This window comes from Solenopsis invicta, chromosome 9 (genome assembly GCF_016802725.1).
Source record: "Solenopsis invicta isolate M01_SB chromosome 9, UNIL_Sinv_3.0, whole genome shotgun sequence".
Taxonomy (NCBI): domain Eukaryota; kingdom Metazoa; phylum Arthropoda; class Insecta; order Hymenoptera; family Formicidae; genus Solenopsis; species Solenopsis invicta.
Window position 1 is genome coordinate 2,671,703 of NC_052672.1, and position 22,584 is coordinate 2,694,286.

Sequence of the window (22,584 nt, forward strand, 5' to 3'; positions counted from 1 at the left end):
ACCGACTGCGTCAAATGTACGTGGACTTCATGAGGCAGTATGAAGAATTAGACCGGTGCGAGCTGACCGAGCTGCCGGAGATTGTGTGAGCTACCTGCCTCACCACGGGGTCTTGCGGGAGACCAGTTCCACCACGAAGCTGCGTGTGGTCTTCAATGGCTCCACGACGGTCCTGTCCGGCGATTCTCTCAACCGGAGCCTCCTGGTGGACCAGAACCTGCTGCCTCCACTCGCCGACGTTCTCCTGAGGTGGCGGCTTCCTCGCTACGTCCTTGCCACAGACATAGAAAAAATGTACCGGCAGATTCTGGTCCACCCTGAGGACCGGGATCTTCAGCGCATCCTGTGGCGATACCATCCCCAGGACAAGGTGATGGAGTATCGCCTAAACACCGTTACTTACGGGTTGGCGTGCGCTCCATTCTTGGCGATGCGCACTCTTCTTCAGCTGGCCGACGACGAGGCTGAGAACTACCCCCTAGGAGCTGGAGCACTTTGGGAGGAAGTTTACATGGACGATATCTTAGCCGGCTCCTCTACCTTGGAGGAGGCGTGCGAGCTGCAACGGCAGCTGACCGAATTGTGCATGGCGGGCGGCTTCCCCCTGCGCAAGTGGTCGGCAAACGATGCAGCCATTTTAGCTGACGTTCCTGCAGAACGCCGGATGCAGCAGGACCTTTGGGATTGGCGGTCACACAAGATGCAAGGAACGCTGGGTCTGCGGTGGCACCCAGCCAGTGATGAGTTCTCCTTCGCCGTTCCGGAGGCCACGTTGACTGACGTCACCAAGAGATTGGTGCTCTCGTTCACCGCACGCCTCTTTGATCCCCTCGGTTGGCTGGCCCCTGTGGTGGTGAGAGCGAAAATCTCCTTTCAGGCTACCTGGCTGCTGGGATTAGAGTGGGACAACCCGCTGGACGAGGCTGCCGCTCGACTGTGGCATGCCTACACGGAGGAGCTTCCTCGATTTGAATGTATCCGAGTTCCTCGCTGATTGGACGTCGCATGGTCGGCCAACGCTGCGGAAATCCATGGCTTTGCCGACGCTTCTGAGCGTGCCTACGCGGCGGTGCTATACATGAGGACCAGCGTCGGCGACTCTTGGCGGACGAGCCTGGTAGCGGCCAAGACCAAGGTCGCTCCTCTGAAGACGGTTTCGCTGCCTTGGTTGGAGCTGTGCGCCGCCTCTCTTCTGGCTAAGCTCACCTCTCATGTCTGTTCCGCGCTCAGCCTGGATCGGCTTCAGATCCCACGGTTGCCTTGGGATGGATACGCGGTCACCCGACATGATGGAAAACCTTCGTAGCCAACCGCGTGGCCGATATTCAGACCAGGGTCCCGGACGCTCTGTGGCACCACGTGCCCGGTCTCAAGAATCCTGCCGACTGTGCCTCTCGTGGTTTGTCCCCCGGAGAGCTAGTGGAGCATCCTCTCTGGTGGCAGGGGCCGCCGTGGCTCCGGACGCCTCCCTCGACATGGCCCTGCGATGCTGCAATGCCCGACGAGGGTGGCTGGCCGGAGGTAAAACTATTGATCCATGCTGCCAGGACTGCGCCCGCTCTCGTGGAGGAACCTAACGAGCTCCGATGATTCTCGTCACTCCGTCGGCTGCTGCGTGTGACTGCCTGGTGTCGTAGATGGCTTCTCTGCAAACCTGCCGACGGGCCCGAACTAACTGTGGACGAACTGGAAGAGGCCAGGTTGATCTGGATCCGGCAAGTCCAAACTGGATATTACAAGGCCGACTTACAAGCTCTTCAGCAACACCAACCTCTACCCTCTTCCAGTTCACTTTTACGATTATGTCTATTTTTAGATTCTCAAGGCCTTTTGCGCGTGGGTGGCCGACTTAGCACTCGCTCCTGGCGTACGATGAGCGACATCCGGTTATCCTCTCAGGCGATTCTCACCTGACACGTCTAGTGGTGGAGACTAGCCACCGCTGTTCGTTGCACGGCGGGGTCCAGATGACTCTTGGAGCGGTCCGACAGCGCTACTGGATCCCGCGCGGGAGAGCCGTTGTCAAGCTGTGGTTGCGTCGTTGCGTTACCTGCGTTCGGTGGCGAGCGACCATTCCGCAGCAGCTGATGGAGAGCCTGCCGCGGAATCGAGTCACTCCCGCACGGCCTTTCTTCAACACTAGCGTGGACTACGCCGGGCTCATTCAGTTGCGGACTAGTAGGGGACGTGGCCAGCGCTCGTACAAGGCATTTATCGCCGTGTTTGTTTGCTTAACCACTCGAGCAGTCCATCTCGAGGCGGTATCGGACTACACCGCCGACGCGTTCCTGACAGCTTTACGTCGGTTTGTATCGCGTCGTGGTCTTTGTCACACGATCCGAAGTGACTGCGGGACGAACTTTGTCGGCGTCGACGCCCAGTTGCGGGCTTTCTTTACCGAGAGCAGCCAGGAGCTGCGCCGGATCGTCGGACAACTGGTGACGGAGCAGATTCAGTGGAGGTTCAATCCTCCCTCGGCACCGCACTTTGGCGGTATTTGGGAGGCCGCGGTGAAATCACTGAAGCACCACCTGCAGCGAGTCCTGGGTGACTCCACCTTGACCTTTGAGGAGATGAGCACCCTCCTAGCTCAGGTGGAAGCGTGCCTAAATTCTTGCCCGCTCCAGGCGTTGTCCGACGATCCCGAGGACTTGTCGACCTTGACTCCCGGCTTCCTGGTGGGGGGACTATTGACGGCCGTGCCTGACCCATCACTGACAGAGCTGCCTGTCAACCGTCTGACTCGCTGGCAGCTCCTACAGCAGATGCGCAATCATTTCTGGGAGCGCTAGTCCCTCGAGTACCTACACTCTCTTGTCCATCGACCTAAGTGGCCGACTACCACGTGGGACACCTGTGCCTCATCCGGAACGAGACCACACCGCCTATTCGCTGGCCGCTCGCACGCATTGTCCAAGTTCAACCCGGTGAGGATGGACTAATTCGCGTGGTCATCGTCCGGACAGCGGCGTCGACATTCACGCGTCCGGTCGTCAAGATCGTCCTGATGCCGGTTTGCGGGGGACGAGAAGAATGGGGAGCCGCTTGACTAGCGGTTCAGGCGCCTCCCCCTCTGCGCATGAATCTGCGATTGTACCTGTCTAGGATACCAGCGCATTAATTGTTACATAAACTATAGTAGAGTAAAATAGAGCTTAGCTCCTTCCTTTGTTAACGCCTCTATTCTTTATACGCGACTCGCCATGACTACCGCGTGTATGTGAGTGAGATTTATCGCTTTTATATACATAAAACGTCAGTCGTTCTTTGTTCGGGCTCGCCTAACCTCGTTCGCGCCGAAGGTGCCATAGTCTTCAGCGATTCGCGCTGACCGTTGCGCCTCGCGAGCTCCTCGTCCGGGAGGTTGTAGTGCCTTACGGGTGACTGGCGCGAAGGGACCCCAAGGCTCGACATGGGTATGTCGCCCAAAAAATGATTCGGGCGAGGCGGGTAGGATGTTCGGGATGGCGCAAGAGACGGGGACGGGATGCGGGGCGTTGTCTTTCTTCCCGATTTCGCAGGAGACCGACGTTCGCAAGCGAGAACCGGCCGTCGTCAAGCGGTGGCACGGCCGCGAGCGCGAACATGCGATCGAGCGTGGCAAACGGCGAGTGGGAGCGTGCGCTCGGGCCGTGATAGATTGCCAGCGAACGTAGCTACAAATATTGACGCCTTCAGTATTCGACGATCCTTCTGGAAAAATCCGGAGAACGGAATGTTATTGACGATCTCTCGTTTTTCCGCCGGAATCTTTCCGGAAGGATCACAGTCTTTATAAGGCGCGAGAGCGAGACGCGAGTCGAAGTCGCAATTGAATCTCGAGATAGATAGTACGCGAAAGTTAGAGTGAGCGCATTTTGAAACGCCGAATGCGCGTTGACTCGCATCTTCTTTGCCGGGCAGTCGCCTAAACCATCTCCGTCTCAATACTTCATTTCACCGTCTCACAGTCTCTCACGTTTCAAGTCTATGCGCGAACATTTACGTTTACTTTTGACAAAGTTACATTCTCTTGAATTACGCCTATTTTTTGGAGTCAGAATAGGTGATCCCTTAATTTTGCTGTCGAGTGTATATGGTATATATAAATATATACACAAACACACACACACACACACACACACACACTTGTATATACTAGAAAATAGGAAGTTATAACAAAATACCACAGCCGTGATAATGCGATAGCTAGTTATAACAAAATGTCTGAGACATTTAACGTCGACAAGTTAGTTATAACAAAATGCCACAGCCGTGATGGTGCGATGGCTAGTTATAACAAAATGTCTGAGATATTTATTATAATTAATTGCATTATAATTAATGTAACTAAACATATTCCGACAGTAGATGAAAAGGAAAGTCGCAGAAGAATTTTAGAAAAACGCGACATTTCTCTTTGTTTGGTGAAAAACAATGTTTTGCCTAAATATAGCAAATTAAACAATAATTTATTGAATCTATTCTTACGCATTGTCAGAGAAACTTCTTGTTTCAAGACACAAAGCGTATTGTACATAGAATATCCAGATATAATTCTAGCTAATTATAATAAAGGTGTACAAATAATAAAAGGAAATTGTATCAATTATTAGCGTTGTATTTATTTCGACGGTATCAAATTGTACGTATATGACAGTATACCTGGCTGTACGTACAAAAAAATGGCGTCAAAAGAAAAAGAATACATAAGAACTTGTTTTCCACAAGTTGTACCTACCAATATAAGTTTTGAAAAAGTTCAAACACAACCGGACGTTACATCTTATGGAATATATGCTGCCGCTTTTCCGGATATAGTCTTAGAAAAAAATCCTTGTAAGGAAACGTATTTCAAAGACGTAGAAATAATGGAGATGTTATTTTGTCTCTAGCGTTGCAATAAAAAAACTTTTGCCTTTTCCAAGGCAATAAATATTCTTTGAATAAAATATTATTTCAAAGAATATTGTAATGCTTTTATATGGAAATGTAATTGTACACTCCAGAAAGTATATGTGATATAACCGTCAAAAAGAATATATATAACGTGTATAACATACATACAGAGTGATTATTAATGAATGTCCTCACTTTTTACCATAGAAGCACGCATTTATAATTTCTAATATAATAATATGTTAGACATACGTATCCGTCGGTAAATCATGCTCCTATGGTAAAAAGTGGGGACATTCATTAATAATCACCCTGTATATATTATTGTAAAATATTATACAGACAGAAATACTGCTTTTAAAAAGCAATATTTTCCTATATCGTAGGTATATAAACAGAGAAACGATTTAAAAGTTTGGTTACGAGAATAGGCGATAGAGGGGCCGTTTCTATATTATAATTAAAAATATTTTTAATGTACCGCCAAAAACATTCGTCATGAGTTGGCTAAATGTTTGTGGCATTTGTAAAACTATATGCTATAGATAACAAACGTTGTCACCGTTTGCAAACCAGAAGAAGTAGCTACACTACTTCCCAACAAACACAGCTATATAATAGCAATGTTGATGCAATAATCTTAAAGGTAACACGTAATATAGCGTGTTCGTTACATGTAACGTCCATGTTAGTTATAATTTCCCACTCATTGAACATCATGGTTACATTATATCAACGTAACATGTAACTGAGAGAAAACATTGCTGTTATGTAACAGCAAAATTACAATTATATACCAATAACCTAGTTTGTCACTTTGTTACATTGATGTAATGTAGCTATTATGTAAGCTTTAGTGTTGTTATATTGTTGCAATGATGCTATTTTATTAATCTTACTTAACCTAATTTGCTTCCTGTACATTTTAATCCCAGAAAAGTTTTCGAATTAATTCTAAGCGAAAACAAACCAAACAATTCGTCTGCTTTTACAGAGAATTAATCCAAAGATCTTTTCTGGGATAAAAATATGCAAGACATATTTCTAGGAAATTAGGTTTTAACAAGGAAAAAAAAATTATAAATTTTTTATAATTTATTGCTTCATTAATTCTCCATGAAAGCACATAATAATAAATACAACTGTAAAAGTGAGTTGTTTTTAGATAGAGAGACTAGTTTTGTGATGGTTTTTATTAAGAATCTCTAATGAGGAGATCAAGCCACAAAGATTATAGTATTTTCATAAGTATATATTTTAAATAATATATACAAAATATAAATGAGTTTTTTTTAGTAATTTTAGTATTAAACAAACTTTTATGCACATTAAAAATTCCTGAATTTGTTTAGCTTTCTTAATTATAACATTAATAGCTTTATTTAAACTTCACATTTTTGTAACGCTTTACGCTTTAGCCTATGTGAGTCAAAATCTTAATAAAAAGCATATTTAACAAAAGAAATTTGACTTTACTTGACTCATTGTCTTATGATTATAAACTTCGTTATCTATAAAATCTTTCACACAGACAATCAGAAAACTAGTTATAGTCACGGCAAGGGTTGTAAAGACTCACATTTGCAAAAGCAAAATTTGCTCTTACCTAAAAAGTAATATCTTAAACTTAAGAAAGGCAGAAAGGTAAAAACAAATTTATTTACAAGTATTTGGTTTTATAAACATCTTGCAATTTATGTGTTCTTGCACTGAACATGTTATTTTATTGTAAAAATACTTTGAAATCTGTTACGTTACAAAAGAGTAAATTAATTTCACAACATATTAAAATATATTTCTAAGCACATGGAAACCGATAGTGCATGTATTATACATCAGTTACAGCATAAATAATAATCATAACAATGGCTGAAGGGCATTCGGCCATGAAATCCGAATACATTCAAAGCTCTGCTGCTTATTTTGTAAAAATTGTTGCATGCTAATGCAGTTAACGCGTTTGTTTTGTATAAATTTTTTGAAAGTTGTTGATACATGTTTTTAAACTAATTCTATCTAACAAAAAATACGATCTTTCTATATTATATACCCTAGTAGCATTTTCTGCAATTTTTTGCAGGATAGAATCTGCATGCAGTTAATTGCAGTAGAATTGAGTTAGATGTGCAGAAGATTATTCCCAAAAGAGCCATGCTGGCAGATTGCTAGCAGACTGCTTCAATATTCGTGCACTGTACTTGTATATGAACTGTTTGCAGAAACTTGGTACAAATATTGAGCTATCTTAAAGCAAATTCTTCCCGCAACTGCAGCCTGTAAACAGTCTAGCAAAGTTCTTCAGCAGAATGACAGATTCTTTTAACAGAAGTAGCGTGCAGATCTTGTGCAAATATTGCACAAATATGATCAGCAGATTTCTGTAAGTTTCTTACAACAGAAATGGCGTGCAGATCTTGTGCAGATATTGCACAAATATGATCTGCAGATTTCTGCAAGTTTCTTACAATGGAAATGACGCGCAGATCTTGTGCAGATATTGTACAGATTCTGCTTAATCAGCGGCAGAAAGATCTGCTGCAAGGTTTATAACAATTTCAAAATGAAATGAATTTAACAAGTGAGTGCTGGTGCCACCGCTAGGTGGCCACGCCGCGGAAGATCTTCTCGTGAGTCAAGTGCTGCCACAAGCGTTATATCTAGGCGCCGCAGGCGACTGTCCAGTTCATACTTCAGTGAGCTTTTATATATATGATCTGCTTGAGACGAAAACTCGCTCTCATTCTTTTTAAATATGATGTTTATGTGAAACGCTGTTCCACATAAAATTTTATATTTTTACATGTAAATAACAATTTTTATTGTTATTTAATCTTGTACATAAATGAAATGTTTAATTCAAATTTAATCTTTTTTTAATCCATTTTAAGGCTGTACTAAAATATTCTGGTGAAAGAATTTTACAAATCTTGCAGCAGATATATATAGAAATTTCTTGCGAGAATTTGACTGCAGAATCTTTCAGGAGAATTGAACAGAATGAGGAAGTAGATCATAACGTCCTGTTGGCAGAATCTTTCAAAAATCTGCTGCAAGATTTACAGTAGCCATCAGAAAATTGCTATTAGGGTATATAGCTGCGTTAGCACGCAATAAACAAAATTTACAAAATAATGTCTATAACCTCTACCAGCAGAGCTTTGAATGCATTTAATCTGATTCCATAGCCAAATGCTTTCCAGTAATCGGTCTCTCTGATATTTCATAGTCTCTCGATCTTTTAGATAAACTAAATCCACCTTAGCAATCATATTCAATCACACTATTCAAATAGGGAATCCAAACGTATCACGAAATTTTGGATCGTCGTACATCGAATAAGTCGAATGTCAAATGTGAATTGCGTGTCGCAAAATGGTGCTACGGAAAGATATTCAAAATTTAAATATAATTTCAATGTAATAGTTATCCCTAACAGCACTTGATATCCTGCGTATCATCCCATTTTGATACGTCTCATTTGGAGCGTACGGAGACGATCGCTAGAACATCGCTTACGGTATCATCCCGTTTTCTTTTATGCGCGTTTATCCTTAGACCATACTGAGCGTACTAAAGTGATACTGTACGCCTTTTTTTTGCGCGCGTCTGTTCTCAGGTCGTACTGAACGTACTGAAATGATGCGTACGCCTTTCTTTCGCACGCATATATTCTCAGGTCGTACGCCGTGCGCGCCACAGGCGCGAAAACGCTGTGGCGACCGGCGAGTTCCCTCTACGCTACCTGTAGTCTATGGTCGAAACCGGGTTCTGCAGCGCTGCGTGAGCATTCGAGCTCTGTATGTCATCAAGTTACATGCATGTGCACACACACATGCCCTCGTGTCGGTATAATCAGTGCGTCTTTAGATGTATTACATCATCCTTGTAACTCTGCTGTATCACTAATGTTATTAGTATTAATACATCAACTTTCTGGTTAACAGTTAACAACGCGTACAATATTAATTACGACCTAACATATTTCCCGGGCATTATAGCCCACATTGGTGACCCCGACGTGATTGTCGTTTTAGTGCGTGCTTCGAGAAGTTTCCTCGTCAAAGTCCGTGCGTAGTCCACCAGCGTTCCCGGGGAACACGCGACGGCATTTTTCTCTGTTCCAGAACCTTCTCGCTCAGCATTGGGAGCGAACGACGCATATTTTCCTGAAAGGGAAATGCTTTCGTGCCGGCCGGCAAAGCCGTTGGTGCAACGACACGCCATTGGGTGACGTCGGTAGAGAGACACGTAATTTGACGAGAACGTTCCAGCCATTGCGTTTCAACGGGCGGCCTATTTGACGGATTTCCATCCCCGGCGAGGCTGTTCCTGACGCATCGGCTAGCTACGTCTTCTTCAGAGGCTCTCGCAGTTAATTGCGATTACTCGCAGCTCATCGCAGTCAGTAGTAGCTCCTAGTAACCGTCGTGGCGTTTCGCAATATTTCGCGACGCATCATCCGACATTGAGGTGTACACCAGGACATCGCTGATCTTCGCGACTCATCGCAGATCTCAACGGTGCATTCCGTCTCTTCAGGATCATCGAGACCTTCGTCCTCGTAATGTACTATCTCTCTTATTTATCTGTGCCAGCGTACGCGTCTGCGTTTAACCCAGCATTTCAAATTAAGGATCCTCGTGCGTAGCAACAGCGCTGTATCACTCTCGCACGCCATTGGTGCATTTCGAACAGCGGCTACCGCTCAACGACATTGTCATTTTTTTGTCTCGCATTGTACGCCTATTAATGGCAAATACTAAAATATCGCAACCAACTTTCTGTTAAGCGTCTAGCTACGTCGCTTTAGTTTTTGCACAGGGTACATGCGTTTCTATCGTGGCGTCATTCGCGTCTTAACGTTACGCTAGTATCATTGCTATTGTGTACCGACGTCTCAACGTCATTCTTAAAGTCATTTCGTTTCGAGGTTCCTCTGAACACAGCGAATAGCAACATCGCCCTGTTGCCTACGACTTAATTTAACGTTACGCGTTTGCGTGAATTTATTAATCTAGCAGTCGTTTCGCGTCTCTGTCGCGTACGTTCTACCTGTTCACGTTTTAATCGTTGCGCTGTCAATAATTATTCGCGCATCACCATGCCTGACGAACCGCCGCGCGTTGAAGTTTATCGTGCTCCTAAGATCCCGCCGTTTTGGAAAAGCAAGAGGCGTGGATTCTACAAGTAGAGGCGTCACTACGAGTCCCGGCAATTATCGTTGACCGAACCAAGGCGGATTATCTCCTCACCGGCCTTGACAGCGAAGTGATCGGGCATATCGCGGATTTACTTAAAGCCGATCTTCCGATCGATAATTTATTCAATCGCCTCAAAGAGCGTATTCTATCCGTTTATGCGATTTCTCATGAGTCGCGCTTGCGGACCTTACTGAAAGGTCAAGTCTTAGGGGATCAAAAGCCTTCGCATTTATTAAACCGAATGAAAAATCTTAACAACGGACAATGCAGTCCACAGGTTCTTTGGTCTCTATTTATTGAGCAGCTTTCTGACTCTCACAGAGCGATTCTAGCGGCGATAAATGAGCAGGATCTACAAAAATTAGCGGAAATCGCGGATAGAATAAAGGAAATTAATAGTCCTAATACCTCCGTGGTACCTTTTGTCGCGTCCGCTTCTAAACAAAAAGACACGGTACCCCCGTCTCATATTGACAAGAAATTGGACACTATTATAAAGCAGCTTGCCGCATTAAATAAGGAGGTATTCAAATCGCGTTGCAGGCGATCTTCGTCTCGAGGCCGCTCTCCCGGTCGACCGAGCGACGCTAAAAAAACTGACAAACAGTCAGGTCTTTGCTTTATCCATCGTAAATATGGAGAAAAGGCGACATCCTGTCGCAAGCCCTGTTCGTGGAAAGACAAAAACGCGACGGAAAACTAAAACCCCCTCCTCGCACAGAGACGGTCGGGAGATATGGGGCGTCTCAAAGCCGTCTTCACATACACGATCGTGTTACCGGTCGTCAATTCCTTGTAGATACGGGCGCGGAGATTTCTATTCTTCCCGCAACGCCTCGCGACAAAAAACAGCCCACCGAACACAAATTATACGCGGCCAATAATACGCAATTGATACCTACGGCGAACGTCGTCTTACGTTAGACCTTGGTCTTTGGCGACCCATCACGTGGAATTTCCGCGTTGCCGCCGTTCCGCACGCCATTATTGGCGCAGATTGTTTAAAGTTCTATCAACTAGTGGTAGACTTACACAAGCGCCGGCTCATTGACTCGCAAACCAAACTTTCCGCCGTCAGCGAAATTCGAGTCGTACCAAATACTAAAGTTTTTTCAGTAAATCGCGGATCTAAATTTGCGGACATCCTTTTAGAGTTTCCGGAATTAACGGGGGTAAATCAAATGATTCCTTCAGGAACTTGTGATGTCGAACATCATATCGCGACCTCAGGCCCGCCCGTCGCCGAACGTCCTCGTCGTTTAGCGCCTGACAAATTAACGGCGACAAAAGCCGAATTCAAGCGGCTTATGAGTTTAGGCATTTGTAGGCCTTCAAATAGCTCCTGGGCTAGTCCTATACACCTAGTCCGTAAAAAGAACGGCGAATGGCGTTTATGCGGTGATTATCGTCGTCTTAACGCGATAACTGTTCCGGATAAGTATCCGATAAGTATACCTCACCTGCACGATTTCACTGCCAATCTGGCAGGAAAAACCGTTTTCTCGGTTCTAGATCTCTATAAAGCGTACCACCAAATTCCGATGGCTAAGGATGACGTGCCCAAAACGGCCGTCATTACTCCTTTCGGTCTATTCGAATTTGTCTACATGACTTTCGGATTACGTAACGCCGCTCAATCGTTTCAGCGTTACATACATCGCGCTCTTCAGGATCTAGATTTCGTCTTTGTATACATCGATGACATTCTTATTGTATCCTCCTCGGAAGAGGAGCATAAGAATCATCTGCGTATTGTCTTTCAAAGACTTAAAAAATACGGTTTATTCATTAACCCAACTAAATGCACTCTTGGTGCTCAAGAGGTTACCTTCTTAAGTCAGGTAGTTAATCGGAGGGTATCAAACCAATTCCCGAACGCGTCGCTGCCATACAAAATTGGCCTAAACCTCGTACAATCGCTGATCTCCAACAATTCCTATGCACCCTTAATTTTTATAAGCGCAGTTTAAAACAGGCAGCTCGCATACAAGCCCCGCTACATTCCTTTTTGACAGATTCGCGTAAAAATGATAAACGCGAAATTACGTGGACACCTGATGCCGAAGACGCATTTGTTAAAGCAAAATCTAGCTTAGCTAACGCGGCCTTATTAGCTCATCCGTCCAATAATTCGGAAACACGCGTAGTTACGGATGCTTCTAACTTCTCGATGGGAGCTGTTCTTGAACAAAAGTTCTCAGATTCCTGGAGACCTTTGTCTTTCTTTTCCAAGAAGTTTACTCCATCCCAAAAAAACTACAGGGCGTATGATCGCAAGTTAACCGCGATCTACGAATCTATTAAATTTTTTCGACACTTCCTTGAAGGTCGCAATTCAAAGATCCTAACGGATCATAAACCTCTGGTTTATGCGTTTAAACAACGTTCCGACAAAGCCTCACCTAGGCAGTTACGACAATTGTCATTCATCGCTCAGTTCTCTACCGATATCGGGTATCTACCCGGTCCCGATAATTTGGTTGCTGACAGTCTGTCACGCATGGGAAGGTACCGATAGCGCACAGTACTATTGCACACAGCGGCTAGTGCCTAGTGATATTCTTCTGTTCAAGCGCTATGAGTGGTTGTGAGTGGCTTGTATGCAATAGTACTGTGCGCTATCGGTACCTTCCCGTCACGCATTGAGGCACTCCGCCTACCAACTGAATTTGAGTTTGTTGATCTCGCCTCGCGGCAGAAAGAGGACGAGGAGCTTCAACACTTGTTAGCTTCCGATAAGTTTTCCCTCAAACTTAAAAAATTTATTTGGGGTTCATCCAACTCCGAGCTCTACTGTGAATTATCAGGGGAAGCCAGTCGTCCCTATATTCTAGTATCTCTTCGAAAGCAGCTATTTAATCTGTTTCACAACCCCGCGCATCCTAGCGCAAAAGTCACTGATCGTATAATTCGTCAACAATATATATGGCCTAACCTGCATCGCGATGTCGCCTTATGGGCAAATAACTGTATCGACTGTCAGCAATCAAAGGTATCCCGCCACGTTAACAGAAACCTTCTCATTTTACCGCTCCTGATGGACGTTTCAACCACGTTCATATGGACATTATTGGTCCCTTACCGTTAATTAAAGGCTATAGATATTGTTTGACACTGATCGACAGATTTTTGCGTTGGCCGGAAGCAATTCCTTTAGCCGATATCTCGGCCAAAACAGTGGCTAAAGCCTTTCATGATCATTGGATCACACGGTTTGGCGCGCCGCAAACTCTAACTACCGATCAGGGAACTCAATTCGAGTAACAGCTTTTCGCGGCTTTACTCTCTCTCTCGTAGGCTGTAAACGCGTTCGACTAACACTACTGCTTACCATCCCGCGTCAAATGGGATGATAGAGCACTGGCACCACTCGTTAAAGGCAGCATTAATGTGCCACGGTACGGAAAATTGGGTCAATACCCTCCCAACCGTTCTTCTCGGATTACGTACCCACGTTCGCTTAGACACCATGGCTTCTCCAGCCGAGTTTGTATATGGCACCGTGCTCCGCGTTCCTGGAGAATTCTTTTTACAGGATGACTTTACCCCTGATCTGCAGATTTTTGTTAGTGAATTTCGTGAATTCATGCGCCAAATTAAACCCGTGCCTGTAACTCATCATCACAAAAAGCGTGCATTTTTTTTTAAGAAATTTAACGCGTGCTCTCACGTATTCCTTCGCACCGACGCGGTTAAAAAACCTCTCGAGCGACCGTATTCTGGTCCCTTCAGGATCATTAAATGAGACTCCGATAAAGTATTCACTTTAGACGTCAATAACCGACCAATTAATGTTTCCACGGAGCGTTTAAAACCGGCGCATTTTCTGCTCGAAGATATTAACAGGTTGTCTCCTCCAAACGTTCCTACTTCCTCGTCAATGCACAATGACGAACACCCTGCGTTGTTCGAATCGCGCCCTAAACAAGTTAAAAAACTTACCCGCCACAAAAAAAGAAAGTACGGTTCGACCTTAGTAAATAACTATTACATAGTATTCTTCGTAACTCATTTTGTATTCTTAGCGTTTCTCAGCGTTAGTTTTTAAGTCTATATTGTCAGCATAGCTCTTAAGTCTAGCATTAATTTTCAATATTAATAGGTTAATGTAATTTCCAACTATATTGTTTAACGTTAATTAGCATTTTCTCCGAAACACATGTAATTCTCCTCTCGTTTACACTCGGGGGGGGGAGTGTGTGGCGACCGACGAGTTCCCTCTACGCTAGTCTATAGTCCCTGTAGTCTATGGTCAAAACCGGGTTCTGCCGAGCAGCGCTGCGTGAGCATTCGAGCTCTGTATGTAGTCGAGTTACATGCATGTGCACACACACATGCCCTCGTGTCGGTATAATCAGTGCTTTAGATGTATTACATCATCCTTGTAATTCTGCTGTATCACTAATGTTATCAGTATTAATACATCAACTTTCTGGTTAACAGTTAACAACGCGTACTATATTAATTACGACCTAACATATTTCCCGAGCATTATAGCCCACAATGCTACATACACCAACGCCATCTTCATATATAATTCCGATACGTAGTTCCGGTTTCTTCTTCGACTGTTCGGGTTCTGGCATTGCCGGCATTACCGCGTGGTCGACATGGCCAAATTTCTACAGGGCTGCGTCCAGAAACGGCCGGCTGCAACGAGATAGCATTCTATCCGTAATTGTGCAGTAAATAAAAGAAGGATAAAATGATATACCTATTGTTTCTGGACGCAGCCCAGGATAGCTGACGCAATCAGTGTTTTCCTCTTATTTGTGCTGACTCGAGGAGAAATCGAAGAGGCCGGTCCGAAGGAAAATCAGTTTTAGTAAGATAAAAAATATTAAATATGTTTAAATATAGATATATTCTTTCAAACTTGATGACAATTCGATGTTGCTACATCGTCGTTGCGCAGATATTATGTGAGATAGAAAATCTACGCAACGACACTGCAACAATACCGAAAAGTCGTTACTGTTGAAACAACTATTTCATTAACAATTGATATTTTTATGTGATTTTAGATCCTGCAGATTTTCAACGAAGTGCTGGAGCCTATCTGGGTGCAACCCTGAGTTGCTGACGCAATCAGTGCTTTTCTTTTATCTGTGCTGATTTAAGGAGAAATCGAAGAGGCCGGTGGGACGAAAAATCACTTTTATTAAGGTAAAAAATATTAAATATTCTTAATATGGACATACACACACACACACACACACACACACACACACACACAATTTTATTTACTTAATACTATATGTATATATATATATATATATATATATATATATATATATATATTAATGACTTAACCCTAATCTAACATTACCTTTTTTTTTATAGTTGGGAAATGCCTTTATGGGTCCCCGGTCCTGTGGGGACAAGAACGCCGGGTATGTGAGACTCGTCGATCTAACTAGTAGCCGACATACTCACTAAAACCCAACTTTTTCCGGCGTCTGGGCTCGGGACGGATCAGCTAAGGGCAGCAACGGGATCAAACTAAGCATGCACCGCGATCCGTCCTAGCCCAAACAGGTCCCCGCCCGAGAGCAGGAACCCCCCTCCGGAGTCAGCGGCCAGAGCTCGACCGAAGTCGAGCCCCAGCCGCCCGAACCGAGATGCCGGATGTGCGTCGGGCCCCCGTGGAAGAGGGCCCTAGGTACGCACTCCTGCATCCCCAGCCCTGAGACGGGTCAGCCGGGCAACTACCCCGCCGCTGATTCCGCCCGAGGCGTACCTTCTCAACAGTGGAGAGGGTAGGGCTCTCTGTCCGGTCTAGCCGGCGCTGTGAGAGTCCTCCCTCCCCACTGTTCCTTCCCGGCCATCCCCCTTCACCCGTCCCTGAGGAAGGGGGAAAGAGGGAAATGTAGCCGCGCCAGTGGGTTGTCCCTGGCGGCGACAGATCAGTCGCCGCCAAGACACCGGCGATCTCTGAATGCGGGCAGGGAGAGGGCGACAAAACTCACCCTCTCCCTACCCACTGTCCGCATTTTGCGTCACGTGGAACGAGAGACCCCCGGGCCCCCTGCCCACCCATTCCCTGAGAACGGGAATCTAACGTAACCTAATCTAACCTTGACCTGGCATATCCTACGCGAGCACGCGAGCGCGCCTAGCTATCTACGAGGTGTGTTCAAAAAGTAACGGGAATTTTTAAATTTCGCGGGTTTGGAGAGTCCGACAGTCAAATATTTTTTTTGTTCATGTTGGTATACATGCCCCTGAAGTATGCTGAAATGTTGAGCTGTATTCATTGTTTACTTTATCTGTGGCAGCCGCTAAGGTTACACGTGTTTTTATGAGCTCGGCAATTTTCGTTTCTGAAAAAAAAATGGATCAAAGAATTTGTATCAAATTTTGCGTAAAAAATAACATAAAGTGTAACAAAGTGTGTGAAATGTTAACAAAGGCCTATGGTGAGTCTGCTATGAGTAAAACAAGAGTTTACGAGTGGTATAATCGTTTCCAAGATGGCCGTGAAGACGTTGAAGATGACGAACGCCAAGGACGCTCCAGCACATCAAGAACCGATGAAAACGTCGAAAAAGTGAAAGAAATGGTTATGAACAATCGCCGAATCACAATCAGAGAAGTCGCTGATGATGTTGGCATATCAATTGGCTCATGCCATGACATTTTTTCGAATGTTTTGGGTATGAAACGCGTGGCAGCAAAATTTGTTCCAAAGTTGTTGAATTTTGAACAAAAACAGCGGCGAATGGAAGTTGCTCAGGAGTCATTAAATGAAGTCAACGACGATGCACAATTACTGAAACGTGTTATAACAGGTGACGAAACATGGGTTTACGGATATGACGTCGAAACTAAGGCTCAATCGTCCCAGTGGAGACATTTTGGCTCGCCAAGACCGAAAAAGGCTCGACAAGTGCGGTCGAACGTGAGGTTATACTCACTGTGTTCTTCGATTTTAATGGCATAGTGCATCATGAATTCTTGCCACGAGGTCAAACGATCAATAAGGAGTACTATTTACAAGTTCAACGCCGTTTACGTAAAGCGATCCGAAAAAAACGCCCGAATTTATGGAAAAACAATTCATGGCTTTTGCACCACGATAATGCACCTGCTCACACTTCATAGCTTGTTCGTGAATTTTTGGCCAAAAACAATACTGTAATGATGCCCCAGCCTCCATATTTGCCAGATATGGCTCCATGTGACTTTTTTCTATTTCCAAAAATAAAGAGAACCTTAAAGGGCCGTCGTTTTACAAGCATAGATGACATTAAAAGCGCATCGCTGAAAGAGCTAAAGGCTATCCCAAAGATCGAGTTTGAGAAGTGCTTCGGGGATTGGAAGAAGCGCTGGCATAAGTGCATAATATCTAATGGTGACTATTTTGAAGGCGACAACATTAATGTAGACGAATAAATAAATATTTTTTTCAAAAAACGAAAATTCCCGGTATTTTTTGAACACACCTCGTATGTGTGCGTGTATATCGGTCCGACTGTAGCCATTCCGTTTCTATCCTTTTCGGAGACTGTCCTAAAACCATAGACGCGGCGAATGTCTATGGGACGAGTCACCCCGGACATTCGATCATTCGCAGAACATACTACGTCTATCGCAATACGTTTGAGAATGTTCTGAGATTATCTCAATTGTACTTTTGCGAGAGACTCAGGATGTCCTCAGGACATCAGTGTGCTGTTAAGGATATCTGATACAATATAAATACTATTTAACATTTTATATAACAACAACGTAGATAAAATATAAAATCTGTTATATAAGTTTTGTTATGTTGCTGTTATTACAAGAAAATAACAAAAAAATGTAACAGTTGCATAAAATAGTTATATTGTACTCTAATAACATTTTAAACTGTCTTTACATGCTAGTGAAATAACATCTGTTACCTCACGTGTTACTCCAATGCAAAATTGTAGCTATATTCCGTGTTTGCTGGGTTCCTACAAAAAAAAATATAATGTAGCACAGATTCGTATCAAAAATCTTTGGATTTTTATTATTTTTGTGGTCCTGGGCGCCACGTTGTTAAAATCCGCCTCTGGAAGTAACAATAAAACTAGTAATCATAAAAATTATAAAAATCTAAATATTTCGGATTTTTATGATTTTTATAGTCCCGGACACCAAATTGTTAAATTTTGTCTTTGAAAGTAATAACAAAATTGGTAATAACAAAATTTATAAAAATCCAAAATAATTGGATATTTATGATTTTTATGGTCCCGAGTATAGAAATTGTACATGGCTGTGGATGTGAGAATCGATTGTGGATCTCATGATAAAGTAGATCTCATTGTATGGTAATTCGATTATATTACTGACAGATCAATATTTTTAGTTCCGTCCAAATGAAGGCCAAAACCATTTGTTCGACTGTCGCTTCAGCATCGCATTAATTAGCTTATATCTCGAAATCTAAGCATCTGCCAAATTTTTGCCAAAAGAAAAATCGTCTTACAAAGGGACAACGCATTGTTCGGGTCACCAATTTGCACAAGAATTTTTTATAATATAGTACTCTATCAGAAGATTATCTGAAGACAAAATGCACCTTTTAGCCGTCTTTGTAAAAAATTATTATGAAAAATATGGCGTTCCTTATATATCAGTTTTGTTACATTACTCGGCAAGAAGATAGTGTAGCTCAACGTTTAAGCGCGCAACTACTGCGCTGCCGATCCAAGTTTTTTTTTTTTTTTTTTTTGGTACGATGAGGGAAATGCTCATGGCACGACAGGCTGGCTAGACCTGACAGTGTTGGACTCGAGTCAGGACGGTGCTAACCCGGCCACGTAATTTCAGCGTCCGGGGTCGCCCTAACCCGCCTACCAACTAAAAACCTCACCGAGCCACCTCGCCCCAGATCGAAGGAAGGCCCCGGCCAGCAGTACGCTATTTCATCAGTAGCCTTCCCCCGGGGGTCGGAGCGTGAGCCCTGCAACCGCGGGAAAATTATCCCGTGGTTGCACTTCAGAGGATCCCATGGGAAGGGGAACCCCCCGTTGAGACATCACCTAACCTGAAAATGGCGCCGGAAAGTACATACGAGGTGCCAGAACAAGGAAAGTCAACCGATGAGACAATCCCGGACCAGGTAGAGCCGCAAGATGACAGCCAGAGCGGCAGCGGCAACCAGGAGATGGAGGAATCCACAAAAGAAGTAGAGGAGACAGAGGTTGCTCCCACGGACGTAGCAATCCCGGATGACAACAAGACGGGAATCTAACACTACATGACACGGGCAAGAAAACTTCAAAAGGATCTCTCCTTAATCTTACTTTAGTTTTGTTATTGTTACTTTGTAGCCAGTATTATGTTATTATCAGTATAAAATACACAATTATAATTATAACCACAATAAGTATACCATAAACTAGGTTAAGATGTCTAACAACACACAATCAAACGAGACACATATATTATTAGTAAAACAGTTAATTTTAATTATTATTTCAATATTCGCATTGTTAATTATATTAAAATTTAATCATAGCTTGTTAAAATACCACAAGTTCAAATGCGCCTTCCCGCGCTCACTTGTGGTAGTACCGCCATCTTGGCGGAGTGATACATGGCGGCGTCCGAAATAGGGGCCTCGACGAGAGAAGCCACGCGTCGTCATATTGACAGTCAGTCGGTTACAGACCGAGCTCAGAGACACACCTATGCCACCGGGCATACGTGGTATGATGCAACATTGCATCATCTCGCGCGCGACGCGAACGATTATATAATTCATTAAGGACAGTAGGGATAGTGACTAGAGACTAATTGTACTTTTATTTTCTTTATTATCATGTGTGTGCAATAAATATTACTTTATGTAACTCGGCATAAGTGATTTGCGCAACCGACATCGATAAATCCCATCCACATGTCACTACCTGAAACAAGAAGTGCATAAACATTAAACTCAGTGCACGAAAACGAAATAATAAACTTACCTGTGTACCGACGAACATTACGCAGCGGCGTAATCAATCCCACGACGACCGTTGACAGGAAGGACGAGCCTGGCCAATCACGTACGAGGATTCCTGAAACAGAAGGAAACTACAATTACATACTACACCTTGGTAATTAGAGGGTCAAATTACCTGGCGACCGTGAAATTCACGCAGGATTCATCTTAAAGGTAGGTGAAATAACCTGTAAAGTGAAAATTCGGAAATTAGCATTCGTTCGTCCGGTCACAGTGTATTACGCAACGCGAAGTGAATCTTGCAACGTAGCACTTTAATAAGAGGCAGTTTCGCCCACCCGTGAACCTTACAAAACCCAAATCATACGAGACGTTGAAGGCACGCTTTATAAATATGACATGCGTCTTAGTAAAATCCTTCCAAGTAAAAATACAGCTCTCACGCTAGCTCTCGTAATGGCGACCGTGACAGGACGCGGCGTGTGTAATTAGTTGCAAGAACATTCGTGAATACGATAGTGAAATCGTTAACAAGTAATTAATAACAAAAGAGATTTTCCGCGAAGATAGGAGATCGTTCAATTAAATTGTTATTTTACGAGCTATTGTGAACGGCACATAAAAGTGACGCCGTATCCACAAAATAGACTCACCCAAGATAATGGACTATTCCATGCAGTTGTGGAGAGCATAATAGACTCGACCACGTATAATAGACTCACCCAAACATTGTGGATAATCCGATGCATTGTGTATAAAACTTAATTAAATTTAAATTTAAGATACTTTAACAATGAAAATTGATTATTATTCAGTAATCAACGATTCCAAATGCACAATAACGTTATGTTAAACTAACTTTTCATATATTATACGCGTAGATTACGTTCGAGGTACAGTCGTGTTTAAAAGTGTCAGAATTTCGTAAAATCTTTTAGATTAAATAAAATTACGATAAAGTGACTCGACGATTTAATCCTTGTTAAATGACGTAATCGCCAGTTGTGGATCAACGCGCGGGAAAACTCATATTCATTGCACGATAAAGTGTAAATTCAATTCGATTATTCCGAAACGCATAAAATTTGCGTCAGTTTAATAAAAATAATACGTAACATTATTAACAAATACGAGTTGTGCTTCAATACCATTTAAACAATTATTCCAAGCGTACAAGTATCACGAGTGACAGATTGAGGTTATGTTACCCAGTTGTGGACAACACATAGTGATCACGCGCAAACACATTAATTGTGGTAAATAATTAAGCGAAATAAATTCAACTCGAATATTTTACAAATATACAAATGAAAATTAAAATACACAGTGAAATTTTAAGTAGCTTGTAGTTAAAACGAACCTATGTCCAATTTTATTCAGGCAATACAAGAATCACATGTGACAGATTGAGGTTATGTTACCCAGTTGTGGACAACACATAGTGATTACGCGCAAACACATTAATTGTGGCAAATTAAGTAAGAATTAAACAAAATAAATACAATTTGAGTATTTTACGGGTATATAAGTGAAAAATTAAAGTGCATAGTGAAACTTTAAGTAACTTATGGTTGAAACGAACCTATGCCCGATTTTGGTCAGACTATTGCATTAAATAAGCATAGTACAATCCAAATATACAAATATTCATAACCTAAAAGCAAATAATTGCAAATAGCCGTATTCTAAAGGTGATTTATGGCCAAATTAAGTCAATAATTGCAAATTTCAATCTCAGTTACTACATTGTGGATTAGACATAATAAAGGACATTTCCGTGTGGATTAAATCCATTTTTACGCACATTGCTTTACGCATACGTGCAAATCTCATACTTGCTTAACGAATTTAAGCCAGTTATCCTAAATTACTATACAAAAGCAATTTATTGTGGTTTTAAGCCGCAGTTGCTACGTATTCTTATAAATATAAGCATTTATTCTATAAAATACATTTATTTGTGGATAATAATCCCAATTATAATACAAAATTACCTTATTACATAAAATAAATATACCTATACCTTATTCAATAATGATATTAATAAATAAAGTATTTATTAAGCAAACCTTACATATTTATGGATAATATACATCCTTATATCCTATCCAATACCTATATTAATAAATAAAGTATTTATTAAGCAAACCTTACATATTTGTGGATAATATTCAATATTCCTATATTATGTTCAATAACTATATGTATTCTTATCAAACTAAACACATATTTGTGGTTAATATTAATAAGATATTATCAATATAATATATGTTTATTATATAAGTTTAAAATTAACTATATATGTAAACAGAAATACCTATATTAAGAAAAATTTATTTGTGGATACACAGTACCCATTTTAAGAGTTCACCACAAAACCGTGGATGACACATAAACATCGTAATATTCGATGCATAGGGAACTCGAGAAGCGAGTTTCGAACATATTAATCTATGTGTTATGTTTCAGCGCCAAGTTACGACTCCGTGCGTTACCATAAACCGTAGATTATGTTAAAGCGAGCATTGATTAAAAGCGCATACATATTAATCGGTTAATGAAAACAAAACGATTGTAAACTTC

General features: G+C 42.7%; 1 protein-coding gene across 1 annotated transcript; it reads left to right on the top strand.

The window, feature by feature from the left end:
• The first annotated feature begins 1,967 nt into the window (after positions 1-1,967).
• LOC105203381 lies at positions 1,968-2,792 on the top strand. Its single transcript, XM_011172169.1, has one exon. It carries the CDS (start codon positions 1,968-1,970, stop codon positions 2,790-2,792), a length of 825 nt encoding a protein of 274 aa, XP_011170471.1.
• Positions 2,793-22,584: the final 19,792 nt, after the last annotated feature.